The sequence below is a fragment of the Stigmatopora argus genome, chromosome 17 (genome assembly GCF_051989625.1).
Source record: "Stigmatopora argus isolate UIUO_Sarg chromosome 17, RoL_Sarg_1.0, whole genome shotgun sequence".
Classification (NCBI taxonomy): Eukaryota; Metazoa; Chordata; class Actinopteri; order Syngnathiformes; family Syngnathidae; genus Stigmatopora; species Stigmatopora argus.
In genome coordinates, this window is record NC_135403.1 from 2,861,770 (window position 1) to 2,883,242 (window position 21,473).

The 21,473-nt window shown below is 39.4% G+C and overlaps 2 protein-coding genes across 4 annotated transcripts in view; one reads left to right on the plus strand and one right to left on the minus strand.

Annotated features, from left to right (window-relative positions):
* bmp6 (bone morphogenetic protein 6) overlaps nt 1-3,851 on the plus strand; it is a 44,526-nt gene extending 40,675 nt beyond the window's left edge. For all 3 annotated transcript variants that reach the window (XM_077624376.1, XM_077624379.1, XM_077624377.1), the window contains exons 6-7: nt 1,378-1,488; nt 1,558-3,851. In XM_077624376.1, coding sequence (XP_077480502.1) covers nt 1,378-1,488; nt 1,558-1,707 — 261 coding nt within the window. In that variant the 3' untranslated portion in view covers nt 1,708-3,851. The remainder of the gene's footprint in view (nt 1-1,377; nt 1,489-1,557) is intronic.
* On the minus strand, nt 3,690-20,430 carry txndc5 (thioredoxin domain containing 5). Its single transcript, XM_077624375.1, has 10 exons — nt 20,089-20,430; nt 16,397-16,549; nt 15,978-16,086; nt 15,769-15,889; nt 14,820-14,932; nt 14,518-14,604; nt 9,444-9,779; nt 5,312-5,394; nt 5,050-5,179; nt 3,690-4,799 (listed from the first exon to the last, which is right to left on the minus strand). Exons 1-10 carry the CDS (start codon nt 20,268-20,270, stop codon nt 4,677-4,679), a joined length of 1,437 nt encoding a protein of 478 aa, XP_077480501.1. The 5' UTR covers nt 20,271-20,430; the 3' UTR covers nt 3,690-4,676.
* Nucleotides 20,431-21,473: the final 1,043 nt, after the last annotated feature.

Consider the following 21,473-nt stretch of genomic DNA (forward strand, 5'->3'; position numbering starts at 1 on the left):
ACATTAGTCTAAGTAGGATCGTATTTTCCCACATATAAGCCACCTACGCGTATAAGCCACACCCTTAAAATTTCCTTAAAATCATTGAACGTTACAATTTCTCGCATATAAGCCACCCCCTGATTCACAATTTTCACTTCCATATTCATGGTTTTAATTGGGAGTACAAATGTGTTATTTTGATGGGAAAATCTTAAGACAAATCATCGCACATGGTATTTCTGAGATACTCTATGATTAAAAAGCCCATTATTAGGATCAATATAATAGGGAAGTTAGTAATTCATCCAGTAATCGTTGTTTTCTTACTGCAAAACAGAAATTAACCAACAAATAGTAAATGTTAATTTGCTGACATCTACTGGTAAAAGAGTATATCAACGCTGCGAGTCTTGTGCGCAGGAGTAATAATTCTTGAATAGGTCCTTGGTGCAGAACTCGAGTTGAATATGGTAACAGCTCTTGGAAAGAAACTGTCCTTAAGTCTGTTTGTCTTGGCTGTTATGGCTCTGTAGCGCCTTCCTGAGGGCAGCAGGTTGAAGTGGTGGAAGCCGGGATGCGTATTGTCTTTTATGATCCTCTCTGCCCTTCTAAGGCACAGGGATTTGTAGATGCTGGACAGGGTAGGTAGGGGGCAGTTGATGATCTTTCGGGCTGTGTTGATCACCCTCTGGAGTCTTTTCCTGTCGGCTTCTGTGCAGCCTAAGTGCCACACTGACACAGTGTAGGTCTGCATGCTCTCAATGGCAGAACGGAAGAAGGTCACCAGCAGGTTGTGTTTAGTTGCTTGTTCTTGAGTAGCCTCTGATGCGCCTTCTTGACGAGTGCTGTGGTGTTTGCCTCCCAAGTGAGATCAGCGGAGATGTGGACTCCTAGAAATTTGAAAGTCTCCACTCGACGTTGATATACAGTGGGGACGGAGCAGCCTTGTTCCATTGGAAGTCCACGATGAGTTGTCTGGTTTTGGAGACGATCAGCGCTAAGTTGTTGAGAGTGCACCACTTGCTGAGTCTAAGGACCTCATCTCTGTAGGCAGTCTCATTCTCCCCTGTGATCAACCACGTTTTCGCCGAAATTAGGACAGTATTATCAATCTTGCCCTCCTACTTGAAATGAAAAGGTCGTAATAATAATAATTAATAAATGTTGTGCTTGGGACTTTCTTTTGCTTAAATGTTGCATTCCCCGCCACGGTCTTCAGCCGTCGTACATGCTTGCTGCTGAAGCGACCCAACCTCAGATAAGTGGGAGAAAATGAATGAATGAAAAAATGTTGCACACAACTGTGTCTTTTTCCTCTTCCTTCAAAATTTCAGCTCAACAATTACATTTCATCATCATAAAGTCATTTTTACGGCAACACTTCCAATGTTTTAGGACTGGATCATAGCTCCTGAAGGCTATGCTGCCAACTATTGCGACGGAGAGTGTTCCTTCCCTCTCAACGCTCACATGAACGCCACCAACCACGCCATCGTACAGACTCTGGTACAACCAACTCATGCCAAGTGTTGTCTAATGTATTAAACATGATACTAAATCATTGATTAATTTTAGGTGCATTTAATGAATCCCGAAAATGTCCCTAAACCCTGCTGTGCCCCCACCAAACTTCATGCCATCTCCGTTCTCTACTTTGACGACAACTCCAATGTCATTTTGAAGAAATACAAGAACATGGTGGTGCGAGCCTGTGGCTGTCACTGACACACAACTTGCTATAGTGTGGACTGTGGTGGATGGTTGGATTGGCCATTGATGCAGTGACTCAGGCCTATACAGGCTGTTCGGTATTAAAAGTAGTTACAGTTACGTATGCTATTGCTGTCTAAGCATTGACTTGAAAAATCTGACTAAAATATGAGGTCTTGACCTCTTATCCCCACCTCCAAGCAAAGTTGCTCAAAGTTATCTTGATTGTTGTGCGCACTGCATCTACTCAACCGATCAGTGGGCTGTGATTGGACTAGTCAGAGTGCTGCTGCTATGCCCCTCTAATGGCAGGAGGTGGACAGAAAATATCTGTATTATCGAATTGCACATTAGCGTGGAATTTATTATCCTCAATCTGAAATAATGGCTAGTAGATGTAAAACTTTTATCAGCTCTTCAAGTGCCAAAGTAGTAAAACCCCCGCACAGGAGAGATAATCCCATTCTTAGGATATATTTTGCTGAATTGATGCATTCATCCAAGTAACTGATTATCATTAATGTCCCTGTAAAGTGACCATTCAGTCAATTCAACACTTTGGTTGGAAAATACTTAACGGATAAGATTGAAGTAAAATTATTGTCCAAAGTATTATCATAAAATAACCTGTATATGTGGTCAACCTGATACAGGTTAAACGTTTCTCTGTTCCATTATTGCAGTAAATGTCATGGTTAAATGCTTTATTTAAGGGGTGGTCATTACATAGATTAAGATCTACCGGTAGATCCCCAAGGAACTATCGGTAGATCGCCAAGGTACTGTTGGTAGATCGTACAACAATAACATTTTGATCCCTCCCCTCTGTTGGTTCTGCTCTTATGAATTTGGCGTGTCCACAGTAAAATTTAGGATTAATCGAGAGTGGATTTTCACCCCCGTTCCCTGCTGCTCCCATACATGTTGTCTAATGCCAGGTATATCAACATAAATAATTGCTGCACTTTGTCAGTGTTCTGAAAAAAAAAAGGTAGTTTGTGGAAGGTTAACTCTTTGAAAAGTAGATCTTGGAGGAAAAAACTTTGAACACCGTGCTTTATAAGATGCAAATAGTTGTGATTGTATTTTTTTTCTTCACGTTGACTTCAATTAATATTGCTGTGTGCGGCTGGCCTTAGTAACTTGCAATTAAACAGGATAATGACTGATGCAATTAGGGTGCTCAGGATTTTATACATGGTGGAGCCAGCTCCAGTAACTCATGCAAAAACAGAAAGTTATAATCTATTTAATGCATCTAAACATTTGAGTACTATGTAATTGTCACTGGTTGAAAATTTGCACATGGTTTCTGCAAGTAACTTGATTTTTTTTCAGAAACAGACCTCTTAATTCACTTTACAGGGTCTTTAATGACAGGATATATGGTGTAAAAAGTAAGCTTGTATGTTTTAAAAAGTTAAATATTAATTCTTGTTGGTGTTCTTGCCGCATATATTTGACTTCTTAAATTATATTCCACTCCCAAAATATAAAACAGACTGAACCAGAGTCCACAGGCTATTTTAGCAGCACCTTTCTCCAAATAAACGCCCCAGTGTCAATATTTGTGTTCAACTTGATGCATGTTGTAGCAAATGGGATGTTGTGGTCCAAACAAGTAAAGAATAAGGCCTTATCAAACAACACATAGACTTCTGTCGCTACACTCAGTGCACAAAGTCACCATTCTAGCAGTTTATTTGATTTTGTTCAGGTTTGAGGGTCATTTTTTTATTTAACATGGGACTGTCCAGTCATTTAGAGAATATATTTCAAGTCAAGTATATTTGAAGTCAAATAATAGCAATCTTCATACTTTATGTACCTAGCCAGTCATAAAACAAAATACCTCTGGTAAGCTGCTGTTTACATTTCTGATCATGTTTAGACTGTTCTTGTATAAATTATGTGTACATTTGCAGTTTATTTATTGCACTTTTTTGTCACAAACATGAAGCAACCTAATAAGAGAGAAAAACGCTGCAAGCCAAAACTATTTTGCATTTTTTTAATGATGAAATCTTACTTTTCAACTTGCCATATATTTTTGTAACAAATCCATGGGCACCGCATGACTCCTGACTGCATAACAAAAACAGTGTCACGAGAATTTGTTATACCATGTGTTTTCCATAAAAAAATACTGGCAAAAACTGCTTTGTGTGTGCGTGCGTACCTGTTTTACTATTGTCACATGAATGGTGTCAAAGAAGAACATGTGTGTGGAATCTTATTTGCACTTTGTGCAAATATAAAAAAAGTTTCTGAAACTGATCATGTGCGGGAAAAAAATAATGGTTTGATTAAAATATTGATTATTCAATTTGTTTGGCTGAGGTGTAAAGAGTTACATTCAGTGCTTTGACCCCACTGGGTCACAGAGAACACTTGCTTTCACAGGTCCAAACAATAAGACCGTTAAAAACTATTCCAATCGTTATCCAAATAAGTGGCTCTTTGTTGCAAGTTCATAACACCACCTGTTGAGGACACTTATGTAACCGTTCAGTTTTGGGGGGATAAACAGAAGCAGCAGAAACAAATTTCTTGTTTGATGATGTAAACATTGTTGGGAACAGAGGAGGAATTCAACTGTACCCAATGTCTTCCTGCTAAGGGCCCCAAGCAAATCTTTGTCCCTGAGAGTTAGGTCACATTCGTACTGGTGTGGTTCAGAGGAAATCTTCAACATCAATTTATGGCTGGCATCTAAAACCCATGTATAAAAACGAATGTAAAAAAGACAAATATGCCCAGGAAAAAAACCGAGACCACTCACCGACACCTCATATAAGTGGTGTTGAAAGAACAAAGAAGGAGAAATACATTTATATACCCAATCACCCAGAATTCCTTCATCAATACAGGAAAAGGGGCATGAGGTTCGGCTGGTGCGAAACTCAGACTGCTGCTTGCAGCCCCCGCCCACGCGGCCACGAACACGGCAGCGCCACAGGTGGGATGGGCACTGACGTGCGTCCTCAAAGCTCATCCCTGACCTGCTTCTTCACAAAGCTGTGCAGGCTGGCCAGATCCCGTGGACCGCTATACTCGTCGCCTTGCTTCCCAGCGCGAAACATCATTAGGGTGGGGTAACCTTGCACCTGAGAAGGAAGGATACAGAATGAACCGCATCGTTGCAGCATATGTAAGTGCGAATCTTAAAAACCCATTTGTCACTTCCTTGTTAAAGATTAACCACCCTCTATACAGAGCAAATAAACCCAGATTGTGATTCCATGTTTATAATGGCAATAAATATTTCAGTTCGGGGAGTATTTTCCCATCTTAACAATGTGTCACTTTTATTGTTTTATATATTTATATTGTCAGAACCCCTAAGTGTGTATTTACATTATACTTGTTGCAGAGCGTGCGCTCCACTGTGCAGTCCACTATGGCAATCTTCACGTCTGTCAGGACATTAAAGTCCTTCTTGGAAAGCTCCCGCCACACTGGAGCTAGAAACTTGCAGTGGCCGCACCTGCAAATGAACTTGTTTAATGTGATGCATGCAAAATAGTGAGCACCAAGGTTTGTTATCAGCTCAGTCAAATATAGTCATCAAGAAATAGTCTGTAAACAAATGAAAAGACAGGTGATGTAACAATCCTACCATGGTGCAAAGAATTTGACAAACGTAAAGCCAGTGGCAATTGTCCCATCAAAGTTTTCTTCTGTCAGTTGCAAGACGGTGGACTGTAGACAGGAAGCAAAAAGAAATAAAGCAGTTATTTTTCTGTTCTGTGTGAGCCCTTTCACCCTAGTTTTGTGACAATTCTTCAGAAACAATGTATTTTGTTATCAAATCATAGACAACCCTTAAAGTACAGACGCTCCCCTACTTACGAAAGAGTTAGATTGCGAGCGATTGTTCATAAGTTGAATTTGTTCGTAAGTTGCTCAGTGGTATATTTTGTATAATAATTTATGTTTAAGGCCTATATAAGTATATTGAAGCCTATATAGGTATATTGAAGGTTTATATAAGTGCATTTATATGTTTAAGGCTTGTATAAGTAACACGCATTGGTTTGTACTGAAAAAAACCTTTAATAAAATGGAGAGAATACATACAGTACTGTATACATACATTAGAGAGAGAGAGAGAGAGAGAGATTTACTAGAAACTGGCCGAAAGAAGCTATCTAATGACGATTGCATTATTTTTTTTCATCATAAATGATGCAGTAGCACTGTATGGCATCATTCAATTGATTTGCAAACTTTGTGCAACGTTCAATATTTGGGTCCTGCTGCTCGATCTTTATGTTTATAAATGGTACTGACGGTCGAACGATTCAAGTTGTATATGTGCAACGCTCACCACTCACACGCATCAAGCTTCGTTATTATTGCCACTCATTTCAAATGAAATGGCTTGCCTCTTCCTTGCACCTCCCTCAATAGAAAGAAGCCTTTCGATTTTCACCAACCATATTGAATAATGGATGCACGAGATATCTAATGATAAAAACGGAAAAAGGTTCTTTGCGCACTGGAGATACGTTCACGCACTTCCGCACTGCAACGAACTGGGCAGAAGAAGGTGGATGCTGGGTGAGCTGAGCTCTCACAGCGCCAGGCGTCGGAATTAGCGGTGGAAAGAAGCACTACTCGGAAAAAGGCGCGCAATACAAAATCGAACTTACGAACATTTTTCGACATAAACGCAATTTGCAGACATGTTCGTATGTACCGTTGTTCGTAACTCGAATGTTCGTAAGTAGGGGAGCGTCTGTATACTTTTTGTTAAAATAGATGAGGGTGGATTATTTTTCTCATTGTTCATTGCTGCCATGTTGTCAACATGTAAAGCAAGCATCAACATATCATATCAATGCTTTTCTGAACCAAATAGTTGAAGCTGAATACTGAGAAGATTGTACTGTACATGCTCATTTAAAAATATAAATTATCATGAACATATTCCTCATCAGTCAGTCACCAACCCCTTGTTACCTTGATTCCCAAATGAAAGGCACATTTTCATCAGAAAAGAGAACCTTGGACCACTGTCCTTGACCAAGTTGAGACGCTTCCTAAATTGGCTTAGGCTCAGAAGAGACTTAACACGGGGAACCCCGCTCAAGCACCCCATCTCTCAAATGCGTCCAAATGTGATTTTTCAAGATGTGACTCCCACATCATTCTACTCTGATTGCAATGCTGCCAATTTTTTAAATCTTTGTTTGATAATCAACTGAAGCACACACTCATGTCTTTTAGTGGTACACCTTCCTCATCATCCCCTGCTGCAATATGCCCTTTAACTGCACTTTCTATTGCTAATCCGTTGATTAACACGTACATAAACGGGTCTGTATAAATCATGTGGGAGTTTTTGGTTGTTATTGTTATGCTTTTTCCCTGTGTCCTGTCCGAGTGATTACCCATTATGTTCACCTGTTGTTTGTCCATCTGGCGTATCCCCCGCTTGCTCCCTCTTGTGTTACCCAGGAGTTCCTAATTGTAATCAACCCCTGGCTGTCTATTTAAACCGTGTGTGTGTGTGTGTGTAAGTCATTGTCCGATCATCTGGCTTGTCAGCTTTACCTTGCGTTGTTTACTCCATGCCAAGTTCTGTCAGGTTTGGTTTTGTGATTTGATTTCCCAGTCCTTGTGATTTTTTAAAAATTCCTGTCTTAAGTATTAAAGTTTTGTTAGAGCACTCCACATCCTTGATTGCTTCCCCACACTTGGGTCCAACTACGTTCCATACTTTCATAACAAATCAAGTGTTGGAGCAATATTGATACTAGTCCAGGAAGCAGTGTGATACGCCAATAACAAGCAGGCATCGGTATAGGCAAGTACTAACAAATAGCATGGCGATTTTGTTTTGATATCCCAAGATGGCCATGAGTTATACAAGATGATGACAAAGATAACGACTTTGGCTGACTTTGAGGGCAGAGACTCCACCCTGCCACTTGTAGTTTGCATTGCCACAAACCTGGAGAAGGAAGACGATTGCATGCATCAAAGAAATCTAAAAACAAATACGTGTATCAACACTACTCAGAATTGCTTTTATTTTTGTTCAATACTGATTATTGCACCGGGTCCAACAGGAGAGCACGGCACCAGCCTGACCCAAAAACAGCACACTCCAGATAGAAACCAGAGCCAGCCCGAAATGGATAGCGACTACTGGCGGAGTATGAGTGCCACCGTCTGACCAAAAACCCACTTTTTGTAAACCTTTTCATCTTAGTTGGAACCATGGCTAATCAACCCTGGCTGGTGGTGTGTTCCGGATTCGTGAGCCTTGACCCACGTTCGTCATAGAGTTGTTTTTCTGAGTGTGCGTAAGTTCTGAAGTTGTGTACGTATGTTTACTCCTGCCACTTGCAATTCCACTCCATTGTCTTTGCATTTTATATTCATTTCAATGGCTTAATAAATAATTTTCTTATCTTTTTTGCATACATCCTACAAAATCAATGTACAGTGGTACCTCGTCATACGACCGCTCGTCATACAAAATGCTCGTCTTACGGGGGAAATTTCGATCGAATAATTCGCCCGTTATGCGGTCAAAATTTCGTGATGCGACCAAGCCAGGTCTTTTTTGCATATCTTTCGTGTATAACAATATTTACGAGCACGGAACTAATTAATTCAGACGAGTTTCTCATACGACCAGGAAACGCACAACGCGCATGCAAAAAGAGGGCTTTCTGGGTAATGAAGTATACTCCTGCACACAACACACATAGGCAATGGCAACCTTTCTCAGAATAAAACTTCATTACCCACAATCACTACGTGGGAATCTCAGCTATGTCATTTCCTGTTATTCTTTCTTAGGAAAGGTCCCGCGATCGTTCCCTTAAAGACTATTTCTCGTTGGCAAGTGGTCGTGCGTTATCCTATTGTGAGGACATTTGTGTGCATCATTTTGGGAATATTTTGAAGGCAATACAACAGCAAACAGTCCATCGATAGCGAACGTGAGGGCGGAGGCGTGGCAAACCGCCAACCCGAAAAACGAAGGTAACAAAAGATTACAACAAAATTAGAATTCAGTTTTGTGTAAAGTTACATTAAACGTATGTTTGAGTGTCTGTATATATTAATCCAAGTTAATTTAAATTTGTTTGTTCCGTTTACGAGTGCGTTGTCGTGGGAAAAAAAAGGAACCGCCCACGCCCCCAAACGTCTGTCTCCCGTCGGTGAAATCTGCCCAATTTTAGTTAGATTAAACACATTTTATTACTATTAAACCACTAGTTATGTGTTAATTTGTTAATAGATGGCGAATTAGAAGAAACAAAACATTTTTTCCAATCCAATATCCTGTTTTTGGTGTTTTTTCAGAGGGCTGGAACGAATTAATTTGTTTTCCATTCATTTCAATGGAAAACGTCCGCTCGAGTTACGAGAATCTCGTCATACGAGCTCAGTTCCGGAACGGATTAAGCTCGTATCTCGAGGTACCACTGTACTATTATAATTTTCAAATGGGTTTAGGGGTGTATTAAAGATCATGGAACGAATTATGCTAATTCTATGTAAAGTATAATTCTACTCTACCACTATACCCAATATGAGTTTACCAAAAAAACAAACTATCAAAAGAGGGATCAACATTTAATTTAATGAGTTTAACTTAAACTATGAACATTATTTGTTTAAATTTTGCACATTACTAAAATAATGCATATGTGATTTGTTCCAATGAAGGAAAACTGATTTTCGTTTAAAGATCAACTATTTTTTCCCCTTCAACATATCAAACTCACCTTCTCTTCATTCGTTTGTTCTTCAATAGGCTTGTCCTTGGCTTCTTCTTCCTGTCTCATATCTTCTTTAGCATCTTCCTTAGGTTCTTCTTTTGCTTCTTCTTTAGCATCTTCCTTAGGTTCTTCTTTTGCTTCTTCTTTAGCATCTTTCTTAGGTTCTTCTTTTGCTTCTTCATTGGCATCTTCCTTAGGTTCTTCTTTTGCTTCTTCTTTAGGCTCCTCCTCAGCTTCCCTCTCCTTTTCTTCCTGTTTGGTCTTTATACTGTTCAGCATCTCCTCCACAAATTCTTTTAGGTTGTCAAATTCTCTCTTTCCTTTGTAACGCGTAATCTCCACCTGAAATAAGAAGAACATGTCAGTAATTACTATCAACTTGTCACTTAGGTGATATTCGAATCTCAGAAAATATTAATAGTATAATATAATAGAGTGTGGCTTTAAAAAGCAGATTGTGTGAACATTAGGGCTTGGCACACATTTTCTTTTTTTTAATCATATGAAACTTTTACCTGCATGGCCTCAGACATAAAAATGAATAAATAAATTAGGCGTTTAAAAACTTTATCATACTCGCTTCTTCTATGTCATGACTTAAAAGTTGAAAGCTTTTGGAAATAATGGATGTATTTGACATTTAGAGCCCTAGTCCTCCATCATCGGGGATAATAAATTAATGGCAACATTCTTCAGGCCACAAGCCAATTATCATACTGGATAGTAAATTACTGAAGCCGGGATGAATTTTAAAAGGTACCGTATTGTCACACCTATAGAACGCACCACATGAAAGGGCGGGTGTACCGTATTTTCTCGCATATAAGCCGCATTTGTAACAAAAAAAATGGGGAAATCAAGGGTTCGGCTATATGCGCACAAGACTTAAAGCGTTGCTATAATCTTTTTCACCCGTAGATGTTGGCAAATTAACATTTACTATTTGTGGTTATTTTCCGTTTTGCAGTAAGAAAACAACCATTACTACTTTCTTATGATATTCAATTCAATTCGATCTAATAATGTGCTTTTGATTTATACAGTATCTCAAAAATACCACATGCGATGATTTTTCTTAAGGTTTTCCCTTTAAAGTAACATTTGTTTTCCCTCTTAAAACCACAAATATGAAAATTGTGAATCAGGGGCAGCTAATATTTGAGAAATTGTAACATTCAACAATTTTAAGGTTGCGGCTTATACGCGGGCGGCTTATATGCAAGAAAATACGGTATATTCTGTTTTTTGCTCATAGATAAGGCGCTTCAGCTCAATGGGCGCTAGCATGACACTATGCTAGCATATGTTATGCTAGCATATGTTATGCTAGCATATGTTATGCTACCCTGTTGTTGTTTTTTTAAACCAGCTTGAGCCAAAATTAAGTTTGATTGTGCTTTATTGAGATAAAAGGGACTTGCGTTGATAGAAGTTAAAGCAGCTAAGCATCGACAAAACCATCAAACTTCTCATTTTCTGTGTCTGATATAAAGAGTTAGGCCAATCAGGCGAGTTTGCCGTCCAACATGTTATGCTCCATCTCACTGTCAGAGTCAGAGTTGTCGCCGGAATTCCAGGAAAATGATGCCAGCTTTGGCGAAAGCTCAAACTACAGTTCTGGTTGACACTTGAGCCCAGGCATCCACAATCTATTGGCATATTGTCGCGTAACTTGCCCAACGCTGAATGCCAGTCTTTGTATAACTCTGTAAATAATTGGACATCCATTGCTCCCAAGCTGTCCGCAGCTTTGTTTTGAATGCTCTGTTGACTGCAATGTCCAGTGGTTGTAGTTCCTTCGTCTAGCTGCCTGGAATGACGGCAAGCTCAGAGTCGGAATGTCGAAAGTGAGCGGCACCTTGTGCCCCTGTAGTTCTTGCTCGGATGGATAGATGGTTTCGTTTCATGAAGCGAAAGCACCAAGACGGACCTCCATGAAAATTTTACATTTTCATTTCATCTGCAACCTTTATGGCCCTTAGTCAAATGGTGACTGTAGAGACTCTTCTCCCCGCTTCTCTTTTCTCTTGGATCCTGTGGTTGAGAAACTCTTCCAACATGGACCACCTAGGTTTACCTCCGCGGAAACTCAACGTTGTCTTTTTGGCTTGTTTAAGCTGATTCTCCAGCTTCCTCCACTGGCGAACCATGGACTCGTTTAGCTGCCAGTTTAAACTATGCATCGTAAGCGAAGCGTCTCTTTGTTGGTGCCATTTTTGGGGGTCGAATTGATATGGTTTTGCACAGCGCATACCTGCAATATTTATAGGTACGTGCTCAATTCTTTAAAAAAAATGCAAGGAGTCAGATTGGGTGGGCTGTTGGGGGTTCACATCAGTCACCCTTGTATTCAGGGAAATTCTGATGATCTTTTGTGGGTTGTCATTCAGGAATGGGCGCGACAAGCTGGGCGATACTTGGAACGTTGTCCACATTAGTTATAATGTTCACGTGGTTCTATCAAGTTTGAGAATATTGAATTGAATTTATTGTCATATACAAGTAGTCATACCTCTACTTACGAATGCCTCTAAGTACGAAATTTTCAGGTTACAAAAGCTTTTTATATGCAAATGAGTGCCTCGAGATACGAAAAAGATCCATGTTACGAAATCCCCCCAAAAGTAAATCCATTTCCTTATCCGTTATTTTATTTTGAAATTGTCACGGATGCATTGATTCTCACTTCAGAGCCTCTCTTTTTTTCAAGTGTGGATAAAGCAACTGCTTCTGTTTTTATCATCATGCCTCCCAAGAAAATTACCAGTGCGGGTGAAAAGAAGTGGTCAGCGAGGAGGACAATGACGAGTTGGTAGAGGGGCAAAAAAACAAACTTTCTAGAGTTAATGGAACATTCAGCAAGAAGGCAGACAAGGAGGAAGCAGCGAGCATTCCAGCAGCAAAAATCAAAGAATTGCTGGAGAAATGTAACGAACTTTCTGTCTTCGTAGAAAAAACACATCCAGAAAAACAGTTCACGACTCGTGCGATCGCCCACTTTGACGTTTGTCTGTTGCATTATACAAATATTATTAAAAGTCGTCAAAGGCAATTGTCTCTGGATAGTTCCTTTTTTCACAACGTCCGTCAACCAGCACTGCAGAAGGGCACCTTATAGCCAAACAACCAGTCGTGACTAATAAAATGGGTGAAAAATTAAATTCCAAAGAAATCATAAAATGTTAATGTTTGTTGTTGATTAATGTTAATGTTGTTGTTTGAATTCTTAATGTTGCGTTTATGAGATGTGTGTTCATGTGTTCGTTTTTGTGTGCTCTCTCTGTTGCTTACCGTTAGCTTCCTCTTCTTCCTGTGTTTCAACACGGATTTTGAATGCTTGGTAATTACTGATTGGCATGTGAGCAAAAGTAGTGTCTCCCTTCACATTGTATTCAGCGGAGTCTACAGAAGTAAACAGTTATGACATTATGCTCAGGTTTCATGCATGAGAGCAGCCTGCTCACAACTGTAGTAAATCGGCCAAGAGCAGAGTACAGAAAAACTACAAGGAGACTTTGCACGTAGAATAGTGCCAGAAAGATTGTCGTTTTGTGCAAAGAAAGAGGTTGAAACAGTCGACCGCAGGAGCCTGATGATAGAATGATGAAGGGAGATTTTAAAAGTTTTAAATTGTAAGAACCAAGTCTACATTTAAAAAATGATACTAATGGAGTGACAACTCAATCATATTACACAAATGCAGAGGAGACTCTTCCTCCTGAGGAGGGTGATTGAGGGCTTTTGGTGTTCAGAAGACACTCCTGAAGACTTTTTATGACTTAGTGGTGAGAGTGGTGTTTTTATGGACATGTTGGACAGGAAGCAAATCTGTTAACCCTAGGATGGTAACCCTCTATTTCAGGGGTTACCTTTCACGCTTCTGAAATAGAGGGTTACCATGGTTACCAGGGGAAAAAATGGGTCCTAAGCAAGACGGTGCAATGAAGGGTACCCATTTTTTCCCTGGTAACCATGGTAACCCTCTATTTCAGAAGCGTGAAAGGTAACCCCTGAAATAGAGGGTTACCATTCTAGGGTTAAACACAAATGGAGGCTGCACATACAGTTGAATTAAGCCCTGTCTCAGGCTGTTACCCAGATTCATATGACAATTGTTAACAGCCACACGGTTACAAGGGCAAAAAAAGATGGAACCAAATTTTGGTGAAAAAACCCTGAGATGTTATTTTTAGGCCCTATTGCCCAGCCATAGAACAGCTGCTTGCTGGCACTGCAATGTGTTTAATATTCATCATAGATTAGTCAACTACCGTATTATACTGTTTAATATACCCCCCCCCCCATTTAATATACCCGGGTATATTAAATGGCGCACAAACAGGAATGTACCATCCACTACGCATGTGACGGGGTGCATCAACGTTTTGCAGACTATACATGTATTAGGTTTAAGTAGGTCATGTAACAGGATTAACCTTAATCTGTTTCATTAGTAAACAAAATAAAGGCTGCACTTTAAGTGCAAGAGATTTTGGTACCTTAGCCAAGTTTACTAATTTAACAGTACAATCTACCGTATTTTGCTGTTTAATATATCCCCCATTTCATATACCCGGGTAAATACGGTATAAGTGATTTTGTGCAGTCACTCATTCAATATGGAAAGCACAGGCAGCACGGAAGCTTTCAGAGACGACATTGCGTCTACTTCGAGCACAGTGAGTAGGAAAAAGTGGACGGAACTGACTGTCGAACAAAAGCTTGCCATTCTACACGAGCTGCGAACCACTTTCAGCAACAACAAGCGAAAGTGTGCTAGTAACTACTTACTGCTGAATAAAGTCTGACTTGGAATTTTAATGAACTTAAGTATCTATAATTATGCCAAAAAAGCTGAGTTGCCGTTTAATATACCCGGGTATATTAAAAGGCAGGGGCATATTAAATGGCGCACAAACGGGAGGCTCAAAAAAGCAAAAATCATTTAATATACCAGGGTATATTAAACAGCATCATACGGTAATCATTGAAACATATTAATAATCCATCGACTATCAAAATAATAATTTCACATTGAGTAATGTGATGTAGGTAGAAAAGGGGGAAATGTCTAAAATACCTTTTCGCCGCCGTTGAAGAACAGCAATGTGGGATATCCCCGCACACCCATCTTAATGCACGCGTCTTGGTACTGGGTACAGTCCAACTAAAGAGCAACACAAGAACACTAGCATTTAAAACACAGAACATTGATTTAAATAGAAACCTTGTTCATTCAGTACTCAGTCACATGTGCTGAAATGCCAACATGACATAATACAATTAAGGAAGAAAAAAAACGTAACCGGATAGTTGTTCTTCGTCAATTGAATTGTTAAGTATGATCCTGTCCATAACATTACGCGATTAAAAAGGGCCTACCTTTCCTATTTTAACCTCAGAGTGCTCAAAGGTGGAAGCCATCTGATCCCAGGTTGGAGCCATGGCTTTGCAGTGGCCACACCATGGAGCGTAGAACTTGACAAAATTTAATCCTAAGCATAGAAAGGCCAATCATCAGGCAATATGATACATAGTTATACCATACAGATACCATTTAATGGTTACATTATAGTAAATAATAAATTACCATCAGGACATCCCATTGAAGGAATTGTAGATTCATGGGGCATTAGTTGAGTAAAGCACAAACAGGATAAATAAAGTGCAGATTTCTGGCAACAGCATTAAGAACAACTTTAGAAGGGCAAAAGCTTAGATAGTCTACAAAATATGTCCTGCCCATGCATATTACTCCAGGGCCATGGAACAAACAGATCTCAGACAGTCAGACAGGGTCTTTGGGTCTTTGCAAGGGAGAATTGTATTTTATTCATGCATTGAGTTTAGGGAGCATTTTCGATAGATGCATTGGAATCATCAAAATATGCATCCCCATCAAAAGAAGCAGAAAGAAAGAAGATTTATTCGCTTAGTAACATTGCTGTGATTAGATGGCCACAACTATAATGGAGATAAATGTAGGAAATCTGTAATAGCAAAAGTTGACAAACTAGCAAAAATTGACAGATACGTCTATCAAAAAAAAAGCTTCGGTAGCAACATCTGATAAGGGAGCGATATCTGACAGAACACCGTAGGTTTTTGGCTAATTGAACGCAAATTTGTGTCACTATCCTACTCACTCTAAATTCATACAGACATTACCAGACCAGACCCAACCCTGCGTAAGAAATTGCAGTCTCATATGCAATCAATTGCCAAGTACACGCAGCGATAAATTGTAGATGGGAAAATTACCGACCTCATTTTCTTTTACTGTGCAAATAATTGACTTTAAATTGCATATCACGAGAGGCTTAAGCTTTACCTTTCATAATGTGTTCCTTAAAGTTTGTAGAGGTGAGCTCATACATGCCGTCTTTGGACTCTGGTGGGATACTTGGTGACTCTGGTGGGATACTTGGTGACTCTGGTGGGATACTTGGTTCCTGGAGGAAGCAGTACAAGGGGAACATGGAATGCAATGGAATAGCTGATTTTCAAGACAACTCGTTTACGTCTTTTGGCATCACTTACAGCAGAAGGGGCTTTGCTAACCATTGTTAACATCCACTTCTCCATAGCGGGCACCTCTCTCGGTCCATGGTATTGGACAGGGTTCTGTTCTGGCTTGTAAAATACAAGCCTACAAGTAACACAAGCATGCAATAGATAGTACAGGTATTTTACTACGTGAGCGGGCAACAATGACAATATTTAAAATAAGTATTCCATTATCATCATTCTAAAAAAGATTGAGTTTAAGATAAGGGCTTTATAGACAAAGACTCACAGTTTCCAAAAGCTGCTACAAACAATAGGCCTTATAAACCAGCCCTTGTTGCAGTTTATTGTCAAAAAAACTCTGAAATCTAGTTACTATGTATAAATTCTACTTTCAGAATTTTGATTTTGAATACAGTTTAAAGCATTACATAGTATTTTAAAATACTTACGTAGGGTAGCCACGGATTTTGTGCTCATTGGAACAGAACTTTGTATCTTGGACACAGTCTACTTTGACAACATAGGCGGGGGGTTCATCCATATTATTGTACTTGTCTGCTAATTCATTCCACTTTGGCTGCAGCGTCTTACAATGGCCACACCTGCACATAAAAGGTAGGGATACAGCTTTATAAAATTAAATAAAGTGTTTTATCCTCAGTAATCCCTCAAATATCACGACTTCAACTTTCGCAGCTTCACTACACTGCAGATTTTTTTCTGGGGATATTTTTTAGGTACATTTTTATATATATATATATATATATATATATATATATATATATATATATATATATATATATATATATATATATATATATATATATATATATATATATATATATATATATATATATATATATACACATATTTCACAGTCTACCTTTGAATGCTCTGTTGACGCCAACATTTAGCGGCAGGATTTCTTTTGTAAATACAGCCGAAATGACGGCCAGCACCAAATTAGTGTGGTCGCCATCATACTGGCGACCACACTAATTTGGTGCTGGCCATCATTTCAAAACTAGACTGAACTATGTATATATATTATATATAATAACTCGGAGCTTGCCGTCATTCCTGGAGGCATAAGAACTACAACCGCGGGACCCAGCGTTTTGGAAGACTCATTTGGGCAATTGTTTAATTCGGACACAGAAAATGAGGACTTTGATGGATTTGTGGGTGATGATGACGTGAGTAAGTTGTAAAATGTCTAAATAAAGTACAACGGAACTCAGTTTTGCTTCCGTTGCCTTTTTAAAGCGTGTTTTTAGCGTGTGGGTGTTGCGCGCAAGAACTCTATATCCCAGCAGTCACTGCGCACCGGAACCCGGAAATAAGCTGCTTCCGGTAGCCAGCGCTATTGCATTTCGATGTTCATCCATATATAATATATAATATATATGCGTCTATGAAATGGTGCGTGCTTTGTGTGTCTAAAATACAGAAATAGCACTCGTTACTGACACTGCGGCGTAAAATACGATGCGCCAAATAGGCGTGAAAATACGGTATATTAAAATACTGTGATCCTTCACCACTTTGCGGCTTCAACTTTCATAGATTCAGTACATCCCCGTTTGTTATCTATAAATATTTTTAAAAGTTCATACAAATGTTAAAATCCACGCTGAAACTCGGAAGTGGAAGACAGGAGATGTAAAATGGCGGAATTCAGGGCATGCTTCTTCTTTGGCGCTGAAATGGGTGGCACTCAGCGCAGAAGAAGCGAAATTTCACCGGAGAAGAATGACGTGCCGATAATACAAACAGCATCGTCCTTTTTCTTCGGATTACATTACATACATTTCGCATCGTGCACAGAAGGACTACGCATTTTCCAGCATTGTATGGATTTTGAATCAGCGTTGAAAATGCCTCTTAAACGTCCTACATGATGTCAAAATTCACGCTGAAACTCGCACGCAGAAGACAGGAGATGAAAAATGGAAGAAGTCAGTGCACCGCTTCTTCGGCGTTGAAATGGGTGGCACTCAAAGCTGGGTGCATATCCAGAAGAAGAATGGCGCGCCAATTAAAACAAACGAGACGGACACTGCCTTTTTTTTCGGATTCCATTTTGGAAGGAAAGAATAGAATTATCTTTAAGAAGGAGCATGCCCTATCAGGAGAAGATGATTCCGCAGTATACCAACATGATTAGAACCATTTTTTGCTGCATCTCTTTCGTGTATAACAGATATCTACGAGCACTGGGCGGAGCGTTGCATTTTCCCGTGTTTTTCCCCGTTAGTCAATGCATAATACAAAGTGAACAACAACGGATCCAAAGCAAACTGGTGGAATGAAGAGTTGTGCAAAGAAAAGGCGAAAATTGCCACTCAATATTAAGCGCGAAATAATTGAAAAATATGAGAGTGGAGTACGTGGCACAGAGCTTGCTCGTTGTCATGGATGATATCGTGTCACTTGGAAATTCCTTGGGGCTGGAGGTTAACGAGGCAGATCTGAATGACCTAATTGCCGAGCACCACAAAGAACTCATGACACAGGATTTAATCGAGCTCCAGGAGAGTGAACATTTGGAGGTGTTGCGGGAACTCAGTAGCGAGGAGGAGGTGGAAGAGGGGGACCGCCTGGCTACAAAGAATATCAAAGACATGCTAGCGAAGTGGCAAGAGTGTTCTGATTTTGTAGAAAAGAGGCACAGTGAAAAGCGGTCGCGCGTTATCGTATTGTGAGGACATTTGAGCGCGTCATTTTCGAAATATTTTGAAGGGAAGGCAAAAACAAACAACCCTTGATGCGTTCCTTTTAAAAACTCTCGCTGAAAGTCCAGGTGGAGTCAACCCGGAGAACAAAGGTAAAACAACTTAAAACAAAATTAGAATTAAGTTTTGTGTAGTTACATTAAACGTACGTTTGAGTGTGTCTGTATATATTAAGCCAAGTTAATTTAAATTTGTTTGTTCTGTTACGAGTGTGTTGCAGTGGTGTTTTTTCAGAGTGTTGGAACAAATTAATTTGTTTTTAGTTCATTTCAATGGGAAACGTTTGTTCGAGTTACGAGAATATCGACATAGGAGCTCAGTCCCGGAACAAATTATCTAGGTATCTCGAGGTACCACTGTATATGAAGTGGGAAGGAACTATTTTCGCTGTGAGTACAGATTTAAAGTATTTTATTTTGTATATATAGGTTATATTTAGATATGAATACATTTCAGTCTTTTCATGTGCTGTAATATTTAATAAATATTTATAATGATTGAACTAGTGTACTTGCATTTTTTATAGAAGCAAAAAGGTAGTATGGTAGTAATAATCGGGGTGATCCTACTTCGTGGTTTTTCGAATATTGTGGCCATGTCTGGTCTACATTATCCGCGATATTCGAGAGATTACTGTACCATGATTTTTGCTTAGTATGAAAACTGACTAATTAAACATGAAGTGATGTGATTAAATTTGACATGACTCCCTCAAAAACACAGATCTGTAGAATTATTACAGAAGACATTCATTCATCTTCCATACCGCCCACCCTCGAAAGGGTAGCGGGGGTTGCTAGAGCCTAACCGAGCTGTCACAGAATACATTTAATGGGATTTTTTTTAAAGTGACATACTGCAAATTTTGAGGACACCATCACTTATAAAAAGCAATTTTAATAAACCTAAGATCTTGCTTTTGTCCAATTTTCCTCTCATCAGTATTTTTTCCCTTAATCATTCATTTGAATCATTTGAGATCACAAATAAATATTATGTATAAAGGTGTAATAAATGCGTGCCAGTAATGCACTATTCCAGTCTTCAACCACTGTTACACTCAAAATTGAAATCTGCTTGTGCCACGTCACCTCAACGAGCATAAGAACCACTACCGTGTTTACCATTTAAACCTATCTTCTAAGCTCTTGACTCAAACGTGCACTTTAAGAATATTAGTAGACATTTGAGTGGATTAAAGCAGTTATCGTATTTAAGAGTTGGTCAATTTAGAGAGCTCCTGGTTGTTCTGCTAGTATATTGAAGGCTAAACACAAGCTTATAGTGAACCTGAAAAGCTAAATGACAAATAGCGCGTTTGCTAACTAGCTTGCTTGCTTACGCACCGGCTATAACAAAACACGCTGAGTTAAAGTAGCCCTTAGTCAGATAAATAATGAACTTACCACGGGGCATAAAACATCACAAAGTGCGGTGTGGTGGGCACTGCCTCCTTGAACATTTCCACCGTGTACGTATGCTTAGCATGTTCGTCGTCTGTATCATTATTATCGCAAAATACAAAAGCAAACAGTAAAGAATAAATCAGAACGAACGTCAAAGGAGTGTAATTTAGTGCGGGTGCCATGATGAGCGTCTGTCTGACAACTGTTGTAGGCTTGTCATCTACAGTGGAAAAAGCTAGTTCCCGCTGTGCATTCGATATTTAAAAGGTATGAAAGCTGTGAATCCGGCGCGCGCACATAAAAGGGTTGCTTTTGGAGCGCATCCGCGCGATCACTGTGATGTGCAGATAGATACCAGCCCGGCTGGTTAAACCTGAGGTGTCATGTCACCAGTCATTTTAGCGGGCCACATCAACGGCAATTACATTTTAAGAGTTGCATACTACTATTATTACTGCATTACGAAATCAGTGTTTCACAACCACTGTGCTGTGAATTTACATGGATTCATAAATTGTAATCTTCCGAGAGAAAATCTCAATATCATCTGATTAAAATCTAACTACGATGAGATTAAAATTGAAATAGGATCATAGATTGTACTATTTCAAGATTCAAATCGTAAAATGTTGAAATTTAAGTGTATTCTGTTGCTTATTTTATGTAACGTGAAACAGAAGTTGTTCCACAGGCTTCAACTTTTGTTGACATGAAGTCTTAGTGACCACAAAACTTCTCTTTGCATAATGTTAAGAGATAGAAGTAGTATTTGGAGTTTTTAAAAAGTCGTAATGTTACGAGATTTTAAGTTGTTCTCTTGTTTTTACATAACGTGATACGCAAGTTGTTTGGTTTCAAGGGTATCAACCTTTGGCGAAGTAAAGTCTGTATGACCACAACATTGCTTTTCATGCCATATTAGAAGATTTAAAAAATATTGGCAGTAAAAGTGGCGGCCCAGTGAGGCGAGTGGTTAGCGCATTGGCCTCACAGCTCTGGGGTCCTGGGTTCGAATCCAGGTCTGTGTGGAGTTTGCATGTTCTACCTGGGCCCGCATGGGTTTTACCCGGGTAATCCAATTTCCTCCCACATTCCAAAAATATCCATGGTGGGCTGATTGGACACTCTAAATTGCCCATAGGTATGAGCGCGATCATGAACCGGTTGTATGTCTCCTCGTGCCCTGCAATTGGCTGGCCACCGATTCAGGGTGTCAGCTGGGATAGGCTCCAGCACCCCCGCGACCCTAGTGACTTTTGGTAATGATTTTGAAAATATTTTGACTTTTAATACCTTTAATAATACCTATGAATCTGATATTATGAACGTGTTTTTACTTTCATGAACGTGTTTTGATACACATGTACTAGGGTAAAGATTAAACT